Source organism: Hyperolius riggenbachi, chromosome 5, assembly GCF_040937935.1.
Source record: "Hyperolius riggenbachi isolate aHypRig1 chromosome 5, aHypRig1.pri, whole genome shotgun sequence".
Classification (NCBI taxonomy): Eukaryota; Metazoa; Chordata; class Amphibia; order Anura; family Hyperoliidae; genus Hyperolius; species Hyperolius riggenbachi.
In genome coordinates this window covers 305,753,122-305,773,881 of record NC_090650.1, presented here as the reverse complement: position 1 = coordinate 305,773,881, position 20,760 = coordinate 305,753,122, and the positions used below count along the sequence as shown (strand labels likewise).

Here is a 20,760-nt window from a genome sequence, read left to right as displayed (position 1 = left end):
TTTTTTTTTTTATTACGTTTCTAAAACAAAACTCTCGCAAAGCTGTATACCTGTTAGAATGTCAGATGCAGTTTGGTAAAACTGAATGGACTGTGTCCTGTTTAGACTCCTCCAGGTATCCCACCATGAGCCATGCTAGAGATGAGAAAAAATGCACAAAACTGTAAATTTACTATCAAATCCATTCAGAAATGGAAGAGTTTGAGATCCCACCACCTGGAGTGTCTTTGGTACAAAGTAATGGCCCTGGGTGACAGTGTAGTTGTGCGGATAAGATAGGCTATTTGCATTACTGCTCTAAGAAGCTATCCTTAAATGCAAAAGCATGTCTAATAAGGTGTGTACACACCTTGATTTTATGTCGCCCATGAGGGATTGGGACCCGATCGCATAGGGCAACTTTGCTGGCTGCCCTGTACAGATGCCTCAGCTATGTAGCTGGTGACGCATTCTGTTGCTGCAGGCGGAGGGACGAGGGAGCGGCACGTGTGTGACATTACGCGGGGGAGCGGCACAGACAGTGTGATTGGCCGGTGCGGGGGTGAGTTGATCCACTGAGCGGATTGCTCACGGGTTGGGGTCGGCATCCGCTGTACACACACCTGACTATTGCCTTAGTCAGGCATTTGTACGGATGTTAAAATTACCTGAAATAGGATATTTATCATTGTTTACTTAGCAGGGAACGTGTAAAAAATGTTTCTTAAACTCCATTTTAAATTCCCTCCTCAATACTCAATGTTTTCAGTGACAGAAATTACGTTATCTGAAATATTTCAGAGCACATAACAAGCAAGGTTTAAAGTATCAATTTTCAAAGATTTACTGCAATAACTATGGACTTACCGTAGTTTAGCGCATCTGGAGTTCTCCTTAAATTTTCTCAAGAGGGGGTGGGACAGTGACCATGGCTTTTTAGCATGGCTGACATTCAGCTTCAGGAGTAAACCCCAGAGAGCATGCTCGTGTATAACTTCTCTATCACACATTGTGCAGAGTCATCAGTAGTGCATGTTTATAAATATTTACACTGAAAGACATTAGTTTATCTCAGTACAACCAAGCGTGCTGGCACAGTGTACAACCAGCACTGGCGCCCATGACTACTCCATGGGATATGCCAGTGTGTCACTTTCACCATGTAAAAGCATTGGCAGCAGCTTTAACGCACATTGCTGAAGCAGAAATCGGAACACTCTGGAGATTTTTTACTACCAGCATGAGCAGAGTAACCGCTTATGTTGTACAAAACTGGGTGACATGCCTGTATTATAAGAATGATGTAAAATGAGGGGGGTGCTTGGCGTGCTGATTCTCCCCAAAGTCTCCTAGGTAAATGTTCATATGAAGCGACCCTATCTTCTGTATCTTTAGCTTAAAGGGAACCTGAAGTGAGAGGGATATTGAGGCTGCCATATTGATTTCCTTTTGAGCAATACCAGTTGCCTGGCAGCCCTGCTGATCTTCTGCCTCTAATACTTTTAGCCATAGACCCTGAACAAGCATGCAGCAGATCAGGTGTTTCTGACATTAGTCAGATCTGACAAGATTATCTGCATGCTTGTTTCTGGTGTACTTCAGACACCACTACAGCCAAATAGATCAGCAGGCAACTGGTATTGTTTAAAAGGAAATATGGCAGCTTCCATATACTTTTGGCTTCAGGTTCCTTTTAAGAACTTTTGTCTCCCAGTACCTGCAAACTGTTTCCTTTTTGTTTATTTTTTCTGTATGTTCTTTTTCTTTCACGTTATTTATTGTAATTTTGGTTCTTTGCTTATGATTCTTTGTAATCCTTACTCTTAGTCTTAACTGTAATATGCTATTTATTTTAGATAGATAGATAGATAGATAGATAGATAGATAGATAGCTACCTCTCAATAAGAACTAAATTAAAAATAAAGAATGTTGTAAAATAAACAATGCAAGTACACTAGATTACTGTTCAGTGCCCCATTTTAGGATATTTTTTAACACACTTAAGTATAAGTACTGCAACACATTTAGTGTGTGAAACTGACACTTGCTGCCTTTATATATAGACCTCTGAGGACACTTTCACACAGAGAGGCTGAGCCACGCACTGGGCAGGCAGTTCAGCCACTGAGCACCTTCCAGCTGTAATTTCATGCTGCCGAGTGGCAGCATTTGTATCCTCATGCATGTCCATGTGTGATGTGCGACCCACTACTTACCTTTCAGCAAAGAGTCCTCTCATGTCAGCTGCTGCCATGCTTGCCCTCATACAAGTGGTTCCCAGTGCCAGGCAGGTGTACAGAGCTGCTGCCACGCGCACCTGTGCCTGCATGAGATGGACACCTCCCAGGCGCTCATACAAGTGCTTCCCAGCTCCAGGCAGGTGTTCAGAGCTGCTGTCATGCTCTCCTGTGTCTGAATGACACGGACACCTCCCAGGCCCTCATACAAGTGCTTCCCAGTGCCAGACGGTTACACCAGAGCTGCTGCCATGCTCTCCTGTGCCTGCATGACACGGACACCTCCCAGGCCCTCATACAAGTGCTTCCCAGCTCCAGGCTGGTGCACAGAGCTGCTGCCACGCGCACCTGTGCCTGCATGAATTGGACACCTCCCAGGCGCTCATACAAGTGCTTCCCAGCTCCAGGCGGGTGTTCAGAGCTGCTGTCATGCTCTCCTGTGTCTGAATGACACGGACACCTCCCAGGCGCTCATACAAGTGGTTCCCAGTGCCAGGCGGGTGTACAGAGCTGCTGCCATGCTCTCCTGTGCCTGCATGACACGGACACCTCCCAGGCCCTCATACAAGTGCTTCCCAGTGCCAGACGGTTACACCAGAGCTGCTGCCATGCTCTCCTGTGCCTGCATGACACGGACACCTCCCAGGCCCTCATACAAGTGCTTCCCAGCTCCAGGCAGGGACACAGCTGCTGCCATGCTCTCCTGTGCCTGCATGACACGGACACCTCCCAGGCCCTCATACAAGTGCTTCCCAGCTCCAGGCAGGGACACAGAGCTGCTGCCATGCTCTCCTGTGCCTGCATGACACGGACACCTCCCAGGCCCTCATACAAGTGCTTCCCAGTGCCAGACGGTTACACCAGAGCTGCTGCCATGCTCTCCTGTGCCTGCATGACACGGACACCTCCCAGGCCCTCATACAAGTGCTTCCCAGCTCCAGGCAGGGACACAGAGCTGCTGCCATGCTCTCCTGTGCCTGCATGACACGGACACCTCCCAGGCCCTCATACAAGTGCTTCCCAGTGCCAGACGGTTACACCAGAGCTGCTGCCATGCTCTCCTGTGCCTGCATGACACGGACACCTCCCAGGCCCTCATACAAGTGCTTCCCAGCTCCAGGCAGGGACACAGAGCTGCTGCCATGCTCTCCTGTGCCTGCATGACACGGACACCTCCCAGGCGCTCATACAAGTGCTTCCCAGCTCCAGGCAGGGACACAGAGCTGCTGCCATGCTCTCCTGTGCCTGCATGACACGGACACCTCCCAGGCCCTCATACAAGTGCTTCCCAGTGCCAGACGGTTACACCAGAGCTGCTGCCATGCTCACCTGTGCCTTTATGACACGGACACCTCCCAGGCCCTCATATAAGTGCTTCCCAGTGCCAGACGGTTACACCAGAGCTGCTGCCATGCTCACCTGTGCCTGCATGACACGGACACCTCCCAGGCCCTCATATAAGTGCTTCCCAGTGCCAGACGGTTACACCAGAGCTGCTGCCATGCTCACCTGTGCCTGCATGACACAGACACCTCCCAGGCCCTCATACAAGTGCTTCCCAGCATCAGGCAGGGACACAGAGCTGCTGCCACGCTCACCTGTGCCTGCATGACACGGACACCTCCCAGGCCCTCATACAAGTGCTTCCCAGCTCCAGGCGGGTGTACAGAGCTGCTGCCAGGCAGTAGGTTCCTTGGTGAAGTTTAGGCCCGGTTCACATTAGCGTTCGCTATCCGGATTTTCCGGATCTGATCCGGAACGCATACTGTACAAACGGAACGTACGTTCCGCATAGCAATGTAAAGTCTATGCGGACGTTCACACGCGTCCGTTCCGTACCTACCGGAGCCGGATCGGATCCGGACTCTTTTCCAACATGCGCTATTTTTTGGGTCCGGATCTCCGGCCCACGCACCCGGACCGGAGCCTGACAGCACCATCCGGAACACAGAAACCAATGGGAAACAGAAGGCACAGAACACACTGCCTACAAAAACCTGACGTTCTACCCCACTTCCTATGCGTATCCAAGCGGCCATTTCGGATGGGGACACATGGGCCAAGCATGTCTGGAGTGGAGCAGCAGTGACAGACGTGCTGGAGCTGTTTGACAGAATGTCGGAGGTGGAGGTGAGGCCTACAGCGGAGGAACCTGATTCTACAGGTGCACCAGGTGCACCTTCTGCTGACCCCAACATTTTTTTCTTAAAATTTTGCTATTTTTTGCCCACGGATCCGGATGGCAGCCTGATGCATGCCTGATGCAAACGGATCAGATCCAGATCGGAACCATACGGTTCCGATCCGGATCAGGTCCTGATCCGATCAGGATCCGGTCCGTTTGCATGGCAAAACGCAAGTGTGAACGGGGCCTAAGCTTATGTCACAGAGAAAACAAAGGCAGATATTCTGCCCTCCTGCTTCCTAGGATATGTTTTACCTGATGAGCTCAGGAGTAGCTATAATAATACAGCAGTACATCCTAAAAGTAACTTCCATTCCCTGGAAATAGCAGTGCTTAGCTTGTGTGTTGTTGTTTATACACTGGTGTCACCTGTGTGCCTGCCTGCCCTGCAATGGGTGTATTTGCTGTGATAAATCTTGTACAGTGGCTGCAGTGACGGGAAGAGCCCCAGCACAGAGCAATACTCTGCTTAATGTAACACTGTCCTATTTATACATGTGCGGTGAGACGTAGAACAGGTACATCAGTTTGCACAGCTATGTTTATGCAGTCCACTTTTTGGGAGGATATGCAAGTGAGGATATTTTTAGCACAGTTGGCCTTCTTGTCTGTGTCTGTGCATGTATATATACATTTATCATTCACCGCCTCCCTGCACTAAATCTGCTTTTTATAACTGTCAGCAAGATATCCCGGCCTCTGTAAACTCTGTGCTCCTAATTTACACCAGGGTATGAATGTTAAACTTTCACAGTCATCCAGCAGCTGTCTGTTTAAAGAGGAACTGGATTACAATGGACCTTAGTTAGGTTAGACTTGGACACATTTAATCCAAAGGCTTCCAAGCAAGGTTGCAAAACATTTTTGTGTTTTATTAATAGCACTCGGCAGAGAAACTGAAACTCCTAGATTTTACTTCATCTTTTAGCTACAATTATCATTGTGTTGAATATATTTTTTTATTGCATAAGTTGCAAAGTTGAAAGAGTAAAATATAACATTTTAAGAGGTACTCCAGACTCTAGAAAATCCCCCACAGACCTGCTTCTGATAAGGTTTACTTTAAGGTTTCTTTCACAGTGAGACGTTACAGGCGCACGTTAGTGCAGCCTGTAACGCAGCCCCAACGCACAGTAATGAAAAACAATGGGCTGTTCACAGTGCCCACATTGCGTTACATTGTAACGCAGCACAGCCGTTGATAGTGCTGCATGCTGTGCATTATGCGCGGCTAAGCCGCGTTAGACTGTGCGCACATGCTCAGTAGTGTTGGGGAGGAGTAGAGAGCGGCCAGGCACATGGCTAATTATCATTCACTGCACGGTGTGACGTGCAGCGTTTACTTCCTGGAGCGGCCGCTCTGTGCGGCGATTGGCCGGGCAGGATTACGTGATGCCGCATGCGTCCAAGAGTACGCATCGCGGCATCATGGACGCCAGAGTGAGCTGCACAACGCAGCTCACTCTGACGTCCACATCAGATCAGAGGACACTAGGCGTTGCGTTAGGGGCACGTTATGTGCCCTATAACATCCCCTAAACGCAACGTCCTGGTGTGTAACTAGCCTAAAGGGAACACGAGGTGAGAGGGATATGGACACTGCCATATTTATTTCCTTGTAAACAGTGCCAGTTGCCGGGCAGCCCTGTTGATCTTCTGGCATTAGTGTCTGAGTCAAAACCCTGGAACAAGCATATGGTTAATCAGCAAAAACATGAGTCAGCTGAGTCAGAGTACCTGATCTGCTTCATGCTTGTTTAGGGTCTATAGTGAAGAGTATTAGAGACACCATCAGGAGGACTGCCAGGCAACTAGTATTGTTTAAATGGAAATAATATGGCAGCCTCCATATCCCTGTCACCTCGGGTTCCCTTTAAAAGTTAAAAAATGTGTTTGCAGATACCTTAAGGCCTAGTTCACATTATAATTCTTTAGCGCAATCACAAGCGCTAAGCACTTTTGAAAGCGTTTTCCCTTCGCTTTCAGAGCAATTTGCGCTTTTGTAAGCAATTTTCTAAGCGCAATTTTTTTTTCTTACGACACTTAAGTGAACTCCTTGACCTGGAGCTGAATAAATACAATGTATTTATTCTTAAAAGCGCTGGGCAAGTCGCTTTTTCCCTATACTTTGTATTGAAGCGCAGACACGCAGGAAGCAGGAGCCACGTTGTGATTGGAAATAAAGCTCATCGCTCATGTGAGAACACTCACATAGAGCAACATTGCAGAAGAGCTTTTAAAACTATTTAAAAAAATCACCAGCGCTTAAAAAAAAGCGAAAAAACGTTCTTAGTGTTAGCAAGCTTTCAAACAACAATTCCTCCTGTTGTAGCTGGGCTGGGCTATCCTAGCAGCAGGGCTGCTGGGAGAATTAATGCTGCCTCCTGAGCCACTGGCTACTGGACACAGGACAGCGTGGTCTACTTTATTTACAGTATATCGATTTTCCTGACAGGCAAAATCATGAAACCGGGTCACTTATCTAATGGACCACCAGACTTGTAGACTAGACCAGTTCTTTCCTATGAACCTTTCCGTATATCTGATATAGTACACTTTGGCTCCGCAGACAGTATGAAGAATTCTTAAAGGACCGCTGTTGTGAAAAATTGTAAAATTTTACATATGTATGTATACAAACATTTCAGACGTATATAGTTCCCAGAATATGCTCTGCAAATTGCCTGTTTCCTATGTCACCATCGTAGTAGGTAGAGAAAATCTTGACAGGTGTTGAATTAGTCTGTATGCTCATGGGAGAGTTTGTTTTTCCTTTATTTCTTACAAAAGCACTCCCTGGAAAGGCTCTACACAAAGATGCTTGCTGCACTCCCTACCCGTTTAGACATTATTTTGGCTGTTGGTGTTGGTCTGTGAGTTCTCTTGATAATACAGAAAACCCTGAGAATCCCCCGTGTGGAGTTGGGCTAGTCCAAAACCTGTCAGATCTGTCGGATTAATAATACCTACTGTAAGTGAATGCAATATAGGAAAAAAGTAGTTTATAGGGCATTTTACTCTGGGACACATATACATCTTATAGGTATGTATTTTAAATGTTACAATTTTTCGTGATGATAGTGGTCCTTTAAGATCTCCTTCAGCATTTCACAAAACAGGGAAATTGATATTAATTCAGGTTTGAATATGTGTTAAACACTTGTGAACTTTCAGTCAGGTGAATGAGGAATTCCTGAAGCAGCAGATTGCACAAGCCACTGACAGTGTCCACCCATAGACTGACTTGAGTGTCCACCCATAGACTGACTTGAGTGTCCACCCGTAGACTGACTTGAGTGTCCACCCGTAGACTGACTTGAGTGTCCACCCGTAGACTGACTTGAGTGTCCACCCGTGGACTGACTTGAGTGTCCACCCGTGGACTGACTTGAGTGTCCACCCGTGGACTGACTTGAGTGTCCACCCGTGGACTGGCAGAGTAACCACCCATGGACTGACTGAGTGTCCACCCATGGACTGGCAGAGGGACTAGCTGCCTCTCACTCGTTATGGCAAGTGTTGAGAGTGGAGTATCTGGGCAGTTTTGTCTCTGCTGCAGAGTACAAATTCCAGGCTTGACAACAGTACACTTTATTATGGTCAGTACTGGTGATTCATAGCAGGCTGCACAATTTAAGCAAAACTTATATTCTCCGTAATATTAAATAACAAAAACACTTCTGTAACACTGATGATCTTTAACAGCACTTTTTCATCTCATGCTAGTAAAGCTGTGTAGTAGATGATCATTAGACATCACTATCTGGACTCTGTTGTCTATAATGCATATAAGAAGTATTGCTACTATGTCCAGAGGCAGAGCAGCCCCTCTCTGCAAGGTATGCACTAATATGTGTTATACTACATGACATGGGGCCAGGAAGTAAATTATTGGGAACAAAGACGGTTCTCATAGTGGAGGTAATTAATGAGCCCCTTCACTGTTTCCTCTTCCTCCGGTTATATCAGTGTTACTGCCATTCCACACTGTTTAAAGTCTTTCTCTGTCAATATTTAGAGACTGTGACACGTGTGTATGAATGCAGAGCAGATATTACAGTTTCCCACATAAATCTCTCAGACCTGGCCTGATGTCTAGTCAGGTGGATATTGCAGTTTTGTCATAGAACAGCTTATTGAAGGGACGGCTCCTGAAGGCTGACACCACTCCACAGTAGATAGACACCCCCCAGACGTGTCCCCTCACTGTCCCTGTGCTGATAGATGTATGGTGCCGCCTCTGTGAGGTAAATAGTCACATTTCACTTCACTGCTTTGTCAATGGCAAACAATGGGTAGGGGAAAGGACTAAAGGGGCCCATACACTGTTCGATGTCAGCCATCGATCGATTGATTCTATGGAATCGATCAATTGATCAAAAATCGATTCGATCAAATCTATCGATCAATTGATTTGTGACCGATCTCGATCGATTTGATCTGTCTGACAGGATGGAAAATCTAGGTCGATCTGCTGCTGGCAGCAGATCCATGGCTCATAGAGTTGCATTGGATCTAATGGTGCAATAATGTATTTAGATCGATTTCCAATAGATTTCATTCTGAAATCTATTGGAAATCTGTTCCTAGTGTGTGGCACACATCAGATAGATTCCTGTCAGATTAGACTTGACAGGCATCTGACAGAAATCTATCCGATGGTCGAATCTGCTGCAAATCTATGTGTATGGCCACCTTTAACCTGTGTAGGACTGTAGTTTTTATTTCATGCATGATGTGTGGAATATATAAAAATGTGCAATGTACAAGGTTTTGTGTGTTACACATAAGCCATTTTTGCAATCTAAATATTTTATTACCTGGCTTGTGAGGTTTGCAAAACTGTCTTCCTGTGCGAAGGTCAGATTCAGTTTGATTAGACTGAATAGCAGTCTATGTATTGTTCAGACCCCTCCCACTATCCCATCACCACCCACATGAGGTAATCAGGGAGGAGCTGGTAGGTGTAGCCAGCTATTCTTTCGCTGAGAACACAGAGAGCAGATAATGGCCACCTCGTACTGCTGAGGGACCCCTGTGGCCAGCGCTGCAACATTGCTAGAGTCTCTCTCCTTCCTCCCTGCTCAGTGTAATAAAGCCCAGGTTCCTAAATCATGGTACTTATACCTCAAAGGATACGGATAATGGGATCAGGGGATACTTTTCACAGTCAAGTCAATATAACAAGTTTTAAGACCGAAAATAAATAAATTATATGTAAGGTCTGAATAAGCATTCTTAGGTAATTACCAGCATGAGTGAAGGCTTGGAAAGCATATATGCATAATTAGAGCTGGTTTTCGATATGAATTTTCCGGAAATTGCAATTTCACTTACTTTACAATGTTAATCACGTAGTTCTATTTCCACCATTGCGTTTTGAATCCTTTATTAAAAGAAATACTTTGTGTTTCCATTCAGTGTAATTGAGGTACAGTATTACAAAACCGCATGACATCATACAGGAAAACACACATGCGTTTGTGTTTGCGTTTTGTAGTGGTAGCCAGCTCTTAAAGAGTGGTCCTAACATACATGTTTGTCGGGGTTCTGGATAACCCATAACAGGAGGGCATTTGGCAAACATTGTAAATCATAAAATGGTACATGCTGTAATAGTAAACCACTGTAACCAAGTATGCACTCTTCCCACATCCTCCCCAGTGTTTATTGCTTAATTAAGAAAAAATGGTATATAGAGTAGTGGCTTATTTTCTTATTTCAGGCAGGCAGGGTTAGGTGAGAGATTTAAATGGCTTTTATAAAGATGTATTGGCTACTAACAGCTCTGTTTTAGCAGTGGGAGGAAGTGGGCGGGGTCACATGATGCTGGTGCTTTATGCTGGCAAAGAACTCCCACTGTCCATCACTGTGGGAGATACTGGATGCAGTATGCCACAAGCCAGAATCCATGCACATTTACTTTCATATGTACTGAAAAAAGTATGGACACTTTCCTCCACTGTACATAAGCTAAATGAAGTTGAGTCTAAAAGAGAACACGCATGCACACACACACACCACCACCGAAAAAAGTAGGACCGGTATCTCTTTTAACACACACGCACGCACGCACGCACGCACGCACGCACACACACACACACACACACACACACACACACACACACCATATCCTCTCCTCATCTTCACTTCAGCCATATAACAATCCTCTATAGTCGCCTCTTTTCATTCTCCCACTTCTCATTCTCAATCCTCTCTAGTCACCTCTTCTCATTCCTACACAAAAAGACTTCTCTGAATTGTTCTCCCTTCTCCAGAACACCCTTCCACAATTTGTACAGCACTCCCCCACACTTAACATGTAGGCGCAAGCTGAAAGCTCCTTCCTACGGTCAGGGTTTATAATCTCACCTAAAACGATAACTAGCCCTCACCCACCACACTGCTACCTGTACACAGCTTCCTCTTAGGTATTAATTTGTGTGTAATGTGGGTACAGATTTTCTACCTCAGTACAATGCAATGGCTGTCCTCTTCAATTACTGAATCTATTTTCTGTATCCAGTTGTTACTTGTCTGTCCCTGCCCATGGGGCACAGTGAGAGGTGTGTGGAGCTGCTCCCCTATACATGGGACATGTAGGGAAGCGTGATGTACACCGTGTGTACGACCAGACTGCTTATGAAAGATGTGGGGGGAAGTGAGAAACGAAGTTGAGAAGTTGCCATAGTTGCTAATCCACTACCACCAGATTTTCTTCATGTTAGATAATGCACAGATTCTGATATGTTGCTATGGGCAGTCTCACTAAATCTTTATCAATCGAGTCACATAAGTTAATGTGCCCTGTGTGTGACACTGCAGAGGTCTCTGAAGTATCCAGTAAAGTTAGCCTAGTCATGCTGCAGGGCAGGCTGGATCAGTTCCTGAACTGGAAGTGGATTGGAGTAGTAGTCTTCTGCCATCTAGTGTTCTGCTGCTGCATTACAATGCTGATGGAAACCCAGTTTTCAGTGTTTTGTTTTGCTTTTGTTTTCTCACTGAATACAACTTTTGTCTTTTTTTTCAGCTTTCTAGAAAGAATCGACCAGGTCAGACAAAATGACTACACACCAACAGATCAGGTAAGCACCCTGGCATGGGAACAGTATGAGAAGACATACATACGGTCACACTGAAAATGTGTTTAGAGTGATTCAAGTATAACATACGTCTCACTATGAGGATCAGATGCGTTGTCGCATCAGCACAAGTGTGACCATGCTGGGCACATGTGGAAACGGCCCTTATCCTTTAACCCTTAGACTGCCACAGACATCTAGGGGTGTTCTGTGTTTCTACAGCCATACGCCACAAACATCTAAAGCCTTTTAGTACAAAACTACTTCCGTATACAGAGGACATCTATAGGCATGTTTGTTCCCCCATATTCCTGTGCCACGGGTGTCTAAAGGCATTTAGTACAAAGTTTTAGGTCAGTGCCAATTTTCTGCATTACTTGAAATGTGCAAATAATTGTAAGATGATGCAAATATTACTGCAAATCTGTGCAGCTTGAAAATGGACCAATCAGATGAGTTTACTGCAAGATTCGATTAGTCCATTTTTCAATAGATTTTCATAATAATTAGCATAATTCTCAGTCATCTCAAATGTATTTGCACCTCAGTGACCATCTCTATTGAGTAATGTGGAATTTTGTATGTGTAGATTTGAGCAAGACCTTTAATTAATGCAATTAAAACGTAACCGGCACTGGCATGCAGCTTTTTGGAAAATTAGCTGGCAGTTTATGGGATAAGCTTGTAAACTCTACAAAGTGAAAACATTGTTTTCCCTGTACCCCAGTGTTTTCTGGAAGTGTAAGGGCTGGTTCACACCACAAGAGCTTTTTAAAGTGAATGTGTACTGCTTTAAAAATAAAAAAGTCAGATACTCACCTAAGGTGAGGGAAGGCTCGGTCCTAATGAGCCTTCCCTCTCCTCTCCCGGTGCCCGGTCCCGCGCAGGATCCCCCGTAGCAGTATTCGACCAGTTCGGTCAAATACTGCCACTTCCGCCGCCGAAGGGTTGTTTCGGAAGCCTTCGGGAGCACTCGGGCTCCCGAAGACAGGTCGCTCCATACTACGCATGCGCGAGCGCCCTCTATGACGCAATCGCGCGTGCATAGTATGGAGCGGCCCGTCTTCGGAAGCCCGAGTGCTCCCGAAGACCTCCAAAGTCACTGTGGCGGCGGATGCGAACGGGGGAGCCAGCGCGGCACCGAGAGAGGAGAGGGAAGGCTCCTTAGGACCGAGCCTTCCCTCGCCTTAGGTGAGTATCTGACTTTTTTTATTTTTTCAGCGGTACCCATTGGCTTTAAGCGTTAGTGATCTAAAAAAAGCTCTTGCTAATGCAATGCTATGGATGATTTTCATAAAAGAGGTCACATTTATAGCATTGCCTTTGCAGGAGCTTTTAAAATCACAAGTGCTTAGAGAAAGCTCTTGCAGTGTTAATCAGCCCTAAGGCAGGGTTCACACTTACTAAAATGTACATGCGTTTTGCAAATGTGCAAAAACGTGTTCACTGCACATCTAATGAAAGTGAATGGCATATCACACTTCTGCTAAAATTCACATTTCCCCATGCGCAAGAAAAACAAAACTTTTTGCAGCATAAATTTGCACATTGCGTGCAAATTCCCATTGACTTTCATTACCAACGTGAAAAAAGGCATGCGGGAACAGTTTAGTTTTTCGCAATAAGTGTGAACCTTGCCTAAATGCTATTGTTTAACAAATCATGGTATTGATAGAGATACACATCAGTTCTGTTAAACAGCATGTATATAGGAATTTCCTGTGACCACGAGTTATATTTTGCAGGACTTATTAAGATGCAGAGTTTTGACATCAGGGATTTTTGAAACGCGATTTCAAGTAGACAAAGTAAATTTCCAGTAAGTATTTCTATTATTTTATTACCATATTTCTTGGACTATAAGATGCACCTAGGTTTCGAGGACAAAAACCAGGGAAATAAATACTACACCTTATCTAAGCTACACTGCCTCAAATTGCAACCACTGCTGTGGGTTTGCCCCTATTGACTTTGATTAGCCCAGCGCTTTGGGAATGGCTAAAGCAATCTGTACATTTTACATTTCATTTGAAAAAGAAAAGTCATTTCCAATATAAGTAAGGCTGATTACTATAAAATGAGAGTTCTGTATGCCCAATAATCAGAGCGACCAAGTCACACAATGTAACAAGATAGACAGTTGGAGGAAAATGCTACAACAAGAATGTTCTATATCAACCTATGTATACACACCATCTAAATTACAAAAAAATAATAGTAATCTCCAGTGCTTCATAGACTTGGTAAAATTGGAGCAGTGCTTTACCTTGCATAACAACTGGTGGTGGGTGACTGCATTTACCTGGTTAGTGTGGGTGGGATGGGACATTGTAGGAGCAGTTGCCAGCTGGGAATGCCCCTGTGTTCCCCATAGAAGACTGGCACTGCTGAAGTCCAGGAAATAAAACTGACTGTAGAAATGTCTCAGAAAAGCTCTAAAATGTGTGCTGCTGCTGCAAGCAGGAAAGCAATGTGCTAACTGTGCCTTTTTTACAGTATGTTTGATGTAGGAGGACAAAGAGATGAGAGAAGAAAGTGGATCCAATGTTTTAATGGTAAGTTTATGACTACCTCAATACAGAATAAGGCCCAGGCCACACAGGGGAATGTTCAGTGTTGGCTGTAGTCCCTGCGGATATCTTGGCGGGGAGGGGGGGGGGGGGATGAGGGGCGGCTGGAGGGAGGCGATTGGTTTGGAAGTGTTTACCAGCCACAAGAAAATTCAGTGGAATGTGAAGCCATTTGCAGTTCCATATTGTTATATACAGTGGCTTGCAAAAGTATTCGGCCCCCTTGAAGTTTTTCACATTTTGTCATATTACTGCTACAAACCTGAATCAATTTTATTGGAATTTCACATGAAAGACCAATACAAAGTGGTGTACATGTGAGGAGTGGAACAAAAATCATACATGATTCCAAACATTTTTACAAATAAATAACTGCAAAGTGGGGTGTGCGTAATTATTCGCCCCCTTTGGTCTGAGTGTAGTCAGTTGCCCATAGACATTGCCTGATGAGTGCTAATGTCTAAATAGAGTGCACCTGTGTGTAATCTAATGTCAGTACAAACACAGCTGCTCTGTGACGCCCTCAGAGGTGGTCTAAGAGAATATTGGGAGCAACAACATCATGAAGTCCAAAGAACATACCAGACAGGTCAGGGATAAAGTTATTGAGAAATGTAAAGCAGGCTTAGGCTACAAAAAGATTTCCAAAGCCTTGAACATACCACGGAGCACTGTTCAAGCGATCATTCAGAAATGGAAGGAGTATGGCACAACTGTAAACCTACCAAGACAAGGCCGTCCGCCTAAACTCACAGGCCGAACAAGGAGATCGCTGATCAGAAATGCAGTCAAGAGGCCCATGGTGCCTCTGGATGAGCTGCAGAGATCTACAGCTCAGGTGGGGGAATCTGTCCATAGGACAACTATTAGTCGTGCACTGCACAAAGTTGGCCTTTATGGAAGAGTGGCAAGAAGAAAGCCATTGTTAACAGAAAAGCATTTGCAGTTTGCCACAAGACGTGGGGGACACATTAAACATGTGGAAGATGGTGCTCTTGTCAGATGAGTGGGCAAAAATGGAACTTTTTGTCAAAAATGCAAAACTCTATGTGTGGCAGAAAACTAACACTGCACATCACTCTGAACACACCATCCCCACTGTCAAATATGGTGGTGGCAGCATCATGCTCGGGGGGTGCTTCTCTTCAGCAGGGACAGGGAAGCTGGTCACAGTTGATGGGAAGATGGATGGAGCCAAATACAGGGCAATCTTGGAAAAAAACCTCTTGGACTCTGCAAAAGACTTGAGACTGGGGCAGAGGTTCACCTTCCCACAGGACAATGACCCTAAACATAAAGCCAGGGCAACAACGGAATGGTTTACAACAAAACATATCCATGTGTTAGAATGGCCCAGTGAAAGTCCAGATCTAAATCTAATCGAGAATCTGTAGCAAGATCTGAAAACTGCTGTTCACAAACGCTGTCCATCTAATCTGACTGAGCTGGAGCTGTTTTGCAAAGAAGAATGGGCAAGGATTTCAGTCTCTAGCTGTGCATAGCTGGTAGAGACATACCCTTAAAGACTGGCAGCTGTAATTGCAGCAAAAGGTGGTTCTACAAAAAATAATGTCTCAGGGGGCTGAATAATTACGCACACCCCACTTTGCAGTTATTTATTTGTAAAAAAATGTTTGGAATCATGTATGATTTACATTCCACTTCTCACATGTACACCACTTTGTATTGGTCTTTCATGTGAAATTCCAATAAAATTGATTCATGTTTGTGGCAGTAATGTGACAAAATGTGGAAAACTTCAAGGGGGCCAATGTAGATAGAAATGGTACCACTTGATATATAATGCTTAGCAGCAAATCTCTTTTATCTAACAAAGTTCCTGAGGATTTGTGAAGTCTCCATGACTGATATGATGTTCTGACAACAACAAAACATTTGTAAAGCGCTTTTCCCCTGTAGGACCCAAACGCATAAGCTTGTCTCAAATCAGTACATAGTGATGTGTAAAGGGGAAAAAGTTATGATATCATAAATGCCAGACTAAACAGGTGGCTTTTTTTATTTAAACATGGCCAGGGTTGGAGCTGTCTTGATTAAGTTTGGCAAGGCATTCTACAGGGTAGGGGCAGCATGACACAAAGCTCTGGCTCCAAAGGTTTTTAATTGGACTCTGGGGTGGTCAAGTTATTGGATCCTTTTGATCTGAGGTTGTGGATAGCGTGACGCAGTTGCAACAAATCTTTCAGGTATCCAGGGCCTAGGTCATGTAGGGATTTGAATGTTAGCATGCTAATTCTGATTGGATTAAAGCGGACCTGAACTCAGAACGTCCTCTCTGCTCTAAAAGATGCGCAACAGCATAATAACCTTTAAACAAAAACATTTCTTTGTTACAGCTGATACAAATCCTAAAATCTGCACTGTTTCTACTTCCTGATTCATGGAAGCAGATATATTGTTACCAGCCTGTGTTTTCAAAAGAGCTGACCTCTGCAATGGAAGTCATGTGACACAGGGGAGAGACCAAATTACAACTTGTGATTAGACACAGATGAGGGGGAAGTAAACATGCTAAACTTTCTAAATACATACAGGGTGCATTTCTCTGTTTTCGGCCCAGTGCAGACCGAGCAGATCTTGATGCAATCCGCCAGCCGCATCCGCCTGTAAAGCCGCTCGGGCAATGTATTTCAATGGGCTGGTGCACACCGGCGGTTTGAGGTTTTTAGCAAACCGCAAATGTGCCTCTTGCTGCACGTTTGTGGTTTGCTAAAAACCTCAAACCGCCGGTGTGCACCAGCCCATTGAAATACATTAGCCAGGCGGATGCGGCCGGCGGATCACATGCAAATCCGCCCGGTGTGCATTGGGACTAATCTCTGTCATCCGCACCCAAAACCGCTAGCGGTTTGTGGATCTGCTAGCGGTTTTGGTGTGTACTGGGCCTACCTTCTGTCCTGTGCAAGAGTTTAGGTCCACTTTAACCTGTCGTGTGGAGGACAATTTATTGTTCAGGAGTAATAGATGCACAGCATGTGTTTTGTGTTATGTAGAGCCAAGTTGTAATTCCACTACTTAACCAAACCTTTCTCTTGTTCTGTTGTAGATGTCACAGCTATCATTTTTGTAGTTGCCAGTAGCAGTTACAACATGGTCATACGGGAAGACAATAACACAAACAGACTACGAGAAGCACTGGACCTGTTCAAAAGCATCTGGAATAACAGGTATCCCTCGTTGTCCTTCTGTGAGATTTCCATTTTGTGTACAGGTACAGATAGGATTGTAGTCTAGTGCCTGGTACACACCATGCAATTTTCTGTCAGATTGATGGGTCGAATCGATAACTTCCAACCGGTCCGATCTGATTTCCGTTCGTTCTCTGATTGATTTTGTACAGAAGTGATCAGTTGGAAATCATATTGAACCTGTAAATTTCACCCATCGATCTGACGGGAATTTGCATGGTGTGTACCAGGCGTAACAGAAGACAGCCGGGAGAGGAGACAGCAGTACACACCCGCCTGACAGGTGTACCTGAAACATTCCTTCCCATGTGCTGCTCGGGTGAATGCAGCAGAAGCATGTAATGTCCACCATCTGGCAGCCCATACTGGCCGCCCCATAAAGCTCCCAGGGCATTCTGACATAGCTGCAAGTGCGGACAGGCACCTAAGCCGCTCAGAACATTTACATTAATTGCATGTTTACTTTAACTTATAGGTTTACTTTATCAGAATAATTCACAAATCTCACTTAAAACCAGGGGCTTGACCAATAATGTCCAATGTTTTCTCCCCATTCTTGGACCCCAGCACAGCAGCAGCTGATTAGCCTGCTTTTCACAACATGATAAAGCTTAGTAATTAATGACCTGACCTGCGGGAGAGCTGATGTTCTCACATCACAGAAGCCAGAGTTTCACTCAGTCACGTGAGGAAATGGCCACTTATTTTCCATATGGAATACGAAAGATGTTACAGAAGTTCATTATATACATTGGAGCACACCTAAATCTGTAGTTAGCTATAGCAGCCAGCCAGAAAACAAATGTAACTAAATCCTTACAAGCTAGGCAGTGGGGGACGAGGTATTGAGGCAAATCACAGAGGGGTGAGGTGAATAAGTGAGAAGCTGCAGTTGTAGATACTGGTGTCACCTACCTGCAATAAGAGTGTGACCTTCCTGCTATGAGCATGTGACAGGATTGCAAATATTCTGGCAAGCAGCGGTGGGGGATGCTGGTGACATTAGGAGCACAAGGAGAAAACGCAGAAAAAAATGCAGCATGCTGGACTTGCAGCATGCTTGTGATCAGGCAAAATCATGTCGCACTAGTATAAAAGGGCTCCTGCAATTTTCATTACTTTGCTGATGTCCTTGCATTTTGGGATTTGCATGCGATTAATAATTGCAGCAAAATTGCATGAAGTATAAAACAGCCTTTATAGTTAGGAATGCTCAATGAGATGCAAATAATTTTGATTTGATGCCGCATTATGCACATTTTGTATGCAAATTTTATGCTGCTTGAAACTGAACTGTACAGATCCTGCTGAGGTAAAATTCGATTGGTCCATTTTCAAGCTGCATATATTTGCTTAAAAAATTTGCATAACCCTGCATCAACTCAAAATTATTTGCATCTCATTGACTATCTATACTTTTAGTTACTTGAGGGATCCTGTTTGGTAAAGAACTGGATGATGATAGTAGCAAAAACGTTTTTGTACCGTGTTAGCCGAACTAATTACATAGGTAGAAAAAACGTTTTGTAAAAAATAATACCTTTTAAAGGGAAGGTCCAAGCAAAATAAAAAAATGAGTTTCACTTACCTGGGGCTTCTACCAGCCCCATGCAGCCATCCTGTGCCCTCGTAGTCACTCACTGCTGCTCCAGTCCACCGCTGGCAGCTTTCCGACCTCGGAGGTCGGCGGGCCGCATTGCGTACCTTTTTACGCATTCCCACTAGTGCAGGAACATTAACACATACATTTTTACGCATTACTGGTTCAATGCGTAAAAATGTACGCATTGAACCAGTAACACGTAAAAATGTATGTGTTAATGTTCTTGCACTGGCGGGAATGAGTAAAAACGTACACAATGCGGCCCGCCGACCTCCGAGGTCGGAAAGCTGCCAGCGGGGGACTGGAGCAGCAGTGAGTGACTACGAGGGCACAGGATGGCTGCATGGGGCTGGTAGAAGCCTCAGGTAAGTGAAACTCATTTTTTTATTTTGCTTGGACCTTCCCTTTAATGGCTAACTAATAGAGTTAAATGATGCAAGCTTTCTGGATCTAGTCCCCTTCTTCAGGCATATTTCCAGATGTTAGCTGAAGTAAAACACTGATGCAGGTAAATGGTAAACACAAAGATGACAGTTGTGCTGGTTACTGTTTATCCGTTAGGTGTCAGGTGATCAGCAGGCTGGAGCCAGTGAGTTAGTGCAACCATACATGAAATCCAGCAGGTTTCTGAAGATTAACAGACATTAACAGAAGGTTTAACCACTTGCCGACCGCGCACTCATACCGCTTCCTGTCAATTCACGGCGGGGGGCTCCGTGAATAGCCTGCGGGCTGCCGATCGCAGCTCGCAGGCTAAATGTAAACACAAGCGGAAATAATCCGCTTTGTTTACATTGTACGGCGCTGCTGCGCAGCAGCGCCGTAAGGCAGATCGGCGATCCCCGGCCAATCAGCGGCCGGGGATCGCCGCCATGTGACAGCCTGTCACTGGCTGCACAGGACGGATAGCGTCCTGTGCAGCCCAGCTTGCCAGGGGGGGCGGGGATGAGAGGGAGGGGGGGAATTTCGCCGCGGAGGGGGGCTTTGAGGTGCCCCCCCCCCCCCCCCTGCAACACCCAGGCAAGGCAGGAGCGATCAGACCCCCCCAGCACATCATCCCCCTAGTGGGAAAAAAGGGGGGCGATCTGGTCGCTCTGCCTGCACCCTGATCTGTGCTGGGGGCTGCACAGCCCACCCAGCACAGATCAGCTAAAACAGCGCTGGTCCTTAAGGGGGGGTAAAGGGTGGGTCCTCAAGTGGTTAAATTGTGGAACAGGATTCATGACACCTTATGTTACATGATTGATTTGGCTTCATGATCTTCAGAAACCTGCTGGATTTCATGTATGGTTGCACTAACTCACTGGCTCCAGCCTGCTGATCACCTAACGGATAAACCGTAACCAGCACAACTGTCATCTTCGTGTTTACCATTTATCTGCATCAGTGTTTTACTTCAGCTTACATCTGGAAATATGCCTGAAGAAGGGGACTAGATTCCAGAAAGCTTGCATCATTTAACTCTATCAGTTAGCCATTAAAAGGTATTATTTTTTACAAAACGTTGTTTTTTCTACCTATGTAAAGAACTGGAGAAAGCTGTGCCTGTCTCAGTAGGTAATGTATAAATCTTGCAGTCTTGCCTGGTGATGAACGTTTCTAATGCACATATTATTGGTTTCCAGGTGGTTACGAACTATTTCCGTCATTTTGTTTTTGAACAAACAAGACATGCTGGCTGAAAAAGTCCTGGCAGGAAAGTCAAAAATAGAAGATTACTTCCCAGAATTTGTGCGTTACACTGTACCCGATGATGGTAAGTGCACAGATAAGTGGCTGTGTGATGGGGGAACATGCCAACTGCTTTATTCTCCAGTTGGGAGTACCTTATAGGCTGTCACTATTGCAGCTGAGGTGGAGACCGCTGAATTTATTGACTTTTATGTAGAAGCTC

General features: G+C 45.1%; 1 protein-coding gene across 3 annotated transcripts in view; it reads left to right on the top strand.

Moving 5' to 3' along the window:
- GNAL (G protein subunit alpha L) overlaps positions 1–20,760 on the top strand; it is a 378,207-nt gene that overhangs the window by 342,997 nt on the left and 14,450 nt on the right. For all 3 annotated transcript variants that reach the window (XM_068237145.1, XM_068237147.1, XM_068237146.1), the window contains exons 6-10: positions 11,433–11,487; positions 13,230–13,303; positions 13,981–14,039; positions 17,122–17,242; positions 20,492–20,622. In XM_068237145.1, coding sequence (XP_068093246.1) covers positions 11,433–11,487; positions 13,230–13,303; positions 13,981–14,039; positions 17,122–17,242; positions 20,492–20,622 — 440 coding nt within the window. The remainder of the gene's footprint in view (positions 1–11,432; positions 11,488–13,229; positions 13,304–13,980; positions 14,040–17,121; positions 17,243–20,491; positions 20,623–20,760) is intronic.